The sequence below is a fragment of the Pinus tabuliformis genome, chromosome 5_2 (genome assembly GCF_031772625.1).
Source record: "Pinus tabuliformis cultivar Carrire ecotype Pingquan chromosome 5_2, CPIR1, whole genome shotgun sequence".
Taxonomy (NCBI): Eukaryota; Viridiplantae; Streptophyta; class Pinopsida; order Pinales; family Pinaceae; genus Pinus; species Pinus tabuliformis.
Genome location: NC_142306.1, coordinates 381,738,995 through 381,743,840, shown reverse-complemented (window position 1 = coordinate 381,743,840; position 4,846 = coordinate 381,738,995). Strand labels below are relative to the sequence as shown.

General features: G+C 34.0%; 1 protein-coding gene across 1 annotated transcript; it reads left to right on the top strand.

The window, feature by feature from the left end:
- Positions 1 to 612: 612 nt before the first annotated feature.
- Positions 613 to 3,164, top strand: LOC149159056 (WUSCHEL-related homeobox 11-like). The gene is made up of 6 exons (XM_089434180.1): positions 613 to 623; positions 754 to 1,013; positions 2,043 to 2,420; positions 2,517 to 2,669; positions 2,816 to 3,024; positions 3,159 to 3,164. The coding sequence occupies exons 1-6, from the start codon at positions 613 to 615 to the stop codon at positions 3,162 to 3,164; spliced, it is 1,017 nt and encodes a 338-aa protein (XP_089290306.1).
- Positions 3,165 to 4,846: the final 1,682 nt, after the last annotated feature.

Sequence of the window (4,846 nt, the reverse complement as noted above, 5' to 3'; positions counted from 1 at the left end):
CCCCATCATTGTCGTTAACTAACTTGCTGTTCTTGGCACAATTTTACGGGGAGTTCCATAGGAGAATGAAGTTTAAGCTATCCATGGTGGAAAACGTTTGATGGACATGGAAGCTTACGAAGACATCTAGGAACACTTAGTTTATCGTCTTGAAACTTGCAAATATGTAAATAAAAAAGGTGAGTTGCACGATTATTATAGGAAATAAAAACCACTACTTAATTTTCTAGATGAAAAAAATATTAAATTAACAATGTAATTACCATATAGCTCTAAAATAACATTTGCATAGAAACTATAATAAAAATAATTTTTATAATAGCGATTTTATTATAATTTCTATGCAAATGTTATTTTAGAGCTATATGGTAAATACATCACAATAAAAATCACATCAAATTAGAGGCCTCACAAATATCGGAATGAAGATTCTCACAGTTCCCGGTTCGTAGATGAGATATTAGCGATCAATGTAAGGTGTATTAACAACAATGGGACTTGGGACTTGTATGTTATGATTCCGAGATGCTCATTGGGCACAGAAATTTGAACTCAATCACTAACGGTTCTTACCATGTAAACATGCCATGAAATATTCGCACAATTACCATAATGCCATTCAGGTATACGTATGCTCATTTCGATATATTCACGCCTACGTGATCATAGCATTCCTAATTGCTTTATAAATTGAATCCATAATGATATATTTTCACTAATTTCTGCGATATTAGACATTTTTCACTCTAACAGTTCAATTGCAGGAGCAACAACAGAAAACGAGCGTCTGAAGGCAGAATACGTGGGAAGATTTCCATCAACACCAACGTCCCTCCATTTGCACAACATGAATTCGAAGAAGCATTGGCCCAGTATGTTTATGAAATCGAACTCCTCAACATCGACAAGCAACCAAATCCCTGAAACGCCTAATTATTTAGCCATGGGGCTGCCAAGCAACCAAATCCCTGAAACGCCTAATTATTCAGTCATGGAGCTGCCATATCCTGAAGGTCTGCAAAACGCGCCACCTAAACCAGACTGTTCATTTGCCACGGAGATAGAATTCCATTTTTATTTTTTCAGTTAAATAGCGCGCTCTCTCTATGTATAGAAACGTTTGAGTCATGTTTAGACGGGCACAGGTTTACAATAGTATGTCTGTCATGAGCATAGTTTTTATATATTTGTGTTGGGCCATGGGCGGAGGTTACATACTAAAGAGGTGTGACAGGTGTGAGTAAATTTTGCAAATTAGTAAGGTGAGTAAATTTTGCAAATTAGTAATTAGGATTAGAGGTGAGGTGATTTTTCGAATATTATCTAATATCATGATACCATGCTCTGATATCATGAACAGATTTACTGTTACACCAAAATCTGCTACTGTCAATAAGCTTTGCAAACTAGGATAACTAGATAAAAATTATAGATTCCATAAAGATCCAGTAATTCCTTATATTTAGGTTTAGGATATTACGATTACTTCTAGGTGATCATATTCAGATAGACAAGTAGACATTCTTTAATCATTCAAGTACTATTTAGATGAGCTGGGATTTGTTCTTCGTAGGAATACGTAATTCTTTTGACAATATTATTTCACTTGGCCAACGTCAATATCGGTGCAAAAAGTGATACGTTAATTTAATATCTCGGTTTCTGACGATTGGGTATGGATTAGCATAGCGACTCGATGGTGATTCTGTTTCGCCACGATGAAATTTACGTTCAATAGAATTATAATTAGATAATCGCAGCACCAACTCAGAGTAACAAAGGACATAGTCTTTAAATGAGTGGAAAGCGTCTAAAGCTACCTTATGGAAAATTCAATTATATTTATTTATTCAATTGGATTGACATTGACAATCGTATGTTCATATTTCTTGGTATTTCTTGCATTCCTTCTGTCATTTATACCAATATATCTTGTTATGTGGATTATTTTTGATAATGCAAACAGTAGTATCGTGCTACTGATTACTTTTTTGGAGGGTAGTTTTCATTCAAATATTATTATTCTCCATGTCATCCAGCAGGTGCATCATCACATAATTATGTGCTGGAAAAACCCAACAGTCCGCCCAAACCAAGATCAAGATGGAATCCAAGGCGAGAACAGATTCGGATACTGGAAGCCATATACAATTCTGGTATGGTGAACCCTGTTAGAGAAGAAATAAAAAGCATCAGAGCACAGTTTCAGAGATTTGGAGAAGTTGGGGAGGCCAGTGTATATTATTGGTTTCAGAACAGAAAATCCAGGGAAAAGCGAAGGCAACGGCAACTACAACCTGCACAAAGATCTAAATCTAGCGCGGACACTCGGGTCCTATCTTCAACTTCATCAACATCAACAACATCAACGTCAACATCTGTACAATCTAAACCTGTGACAGAGATTCATAATAGTCCACCGGCTAATACCGTACACAATAACACTTCTAGACCTATGACAGAGTTTCATAATAGTCCACCGGCTAATACCGTACACAATAACACTGGATATCAATATCACTCTTCTCCTGGCCCTGTTTCTTCATTTGCCGGGCATCATTCTGATCTACAGGCCGCCTACAATCAAATGGGTAATTATAATGAACTTAGTAATAAGCAAGCAATACGAGCTGCGGGAGAAGCAGGGGGGCAAGGAATATCGAACACAGGTACGTATTGTTCTGATACTACTGCAACAATATTATTATGATTTCTTAGTTCAGGTTGCCAATATGGGTATTCTCTAATGCGCTGTCGTCATGTATATATCGTTGTCTTCGCCATGACTAATATTAATCTTGGTTTACATGAGCAGGAGGAGTGCAGGAGTCAATCATTAATACCAACCCATTAATAACTGTATTCATCAATGACAACCCAATTGAACTGCCTATGGGGCCGATAAACTTCAGGGCTTTCTTTGGTGATAATGTATTTTTGTTCCATTCCTCTGGCGAGCCGATGCTAGTGAATGAATGGGGATTCACATCGGAAGGTCTGCAGCATGGAGCTCACTACTTTGTGGTATGCCATGTGTATTCCTTCTATAATACTTAGATAATCGGTTTGAGCTTTATTGATTCTCAAAAACTTCAATATAAAAGTGTGCTCAAATCTGAGCTTCATGTCCGATCTGAGTTTTCGTTTTATTTTTGCAGATGTGAAAGGTTTTCTGTCAATGATTTCGGGCGAATTATAAGAAGGCTAGTGATACTACTTCTGAAGTGAGCTTTTATGTTGACTACGGTCTTATATCTCATATATTGCACATCCAATAAATTTCGTAGGTTAATATTTAATACATAATGTGAGTATATGTGGAAAGAAGACGATTGTAGTGTGCGTCCCGCTGTTCTTGCAAATGGAGAGCAGATGGTTTTCATGCTGCCCTCAAATTTCAGATTCTTTAATGTATTTAATACCAAGCATTTTGTGCATAATGATATAATGTTGAATCACTCTCTTGTAAAACATATATGGTAGTAACTGTGAGTTGCTGACATATTGATGACTGGTATGAAAAGGTTTATACCGGTAAATTAATCGAAATTTTGAATTGCAGTGATACAGTCCCCTTCATATACGTTATTATTTCGTGAGAAACTTTAGTTATGCCTAATATGTGTAAGATTTGACGATATTAAGATTAATGGTTTATATATATTTATAAAATCCATGTTAAAATTTAAATTAAACTTAAATGGTATAATGAAAAGTTTTGCCAGAACTTTTGTTATAAAAAAAATATGAGTTATTTAATACAGGGGTTCAAGTTTTTTAACATAGTCTCTCCTTTCTCTTTTTTTTTTTCTTTCGTTTTGATGGTGTTTTTCATGAACTATTTATTTTCCAAGTGTTTTCTCTATATCCATATTTTTTTTTTTATGATTAGTTACTTCACCATTGTTCTATTTCAAAAAAGAGAATCTTGAATTTTTTTTGGTTAAGATTCAGTTTCTCTTCTTTATTTGATTCAAGAAGTTATGATTGCATGGAATAGTTTATCCACAACGTTTTCTACTAGTTGTATAGGAAAGATCTTAAGAATGCTAGGAGAAGGAAAATCTAACTTACTTGTCATTTTTCCAATCTTGTGAATAATCTTGTGTAGGGTCCACCAAATTTTTAATTTAATTTATTTTTGTGTTTTATTTGATTGTAAATTGCTTTTATTATTGTTTTTTATTTGATTGTAAATTGCTTATAGTGTTGTAGTCTCATAAATACCCAATTAACATTCTCAAATTGTCTTTTACTTCTATGTTGATTTTCTTGCTATTTATCTTAGTTTGCACTATTTGAAGGCTTTCCTTAAAAATTGTCAAAGTGCCTTTAGTCTTCTCGATATGTGATTCTAGTTCCTATACATTGAACTCATCTTTGCAAAAATACTAGACATTATGAGAAGAGTATTCATAAAGAACTCCCCCTCCCTTATTTATTTGAAAAAATTGGTATTTACTTACAAATTTTTGAATATCCTTTTCCATTCTTTTCCAATTTTCTTAATCCTCTTATATGTTTTAGGTAACCCTGCATGTTGTATCATTAGAGAGTTCTAGGACTCCATTGTTGATGATAATGCTTAATTGTAACTAGTGATAGATTGAATTGTTACATCATTGTTTGCAAAATATTGTCAGTGAATTTTGACTATGAAGCCTAAATTAGGGTTTGACAGATCAATAGGAAGTTATAATTAATATTAATTCATTAGTTGGAATTATATTAAAATGATTATTCTAAATTTCGATAGATGTATAACTTTGAAGGCTATATCTGAGTGTATTGGTTGTTCTATGCATATAAATGAGAAGGAGAAAAACCAATCTCATGCTTTGAGGAC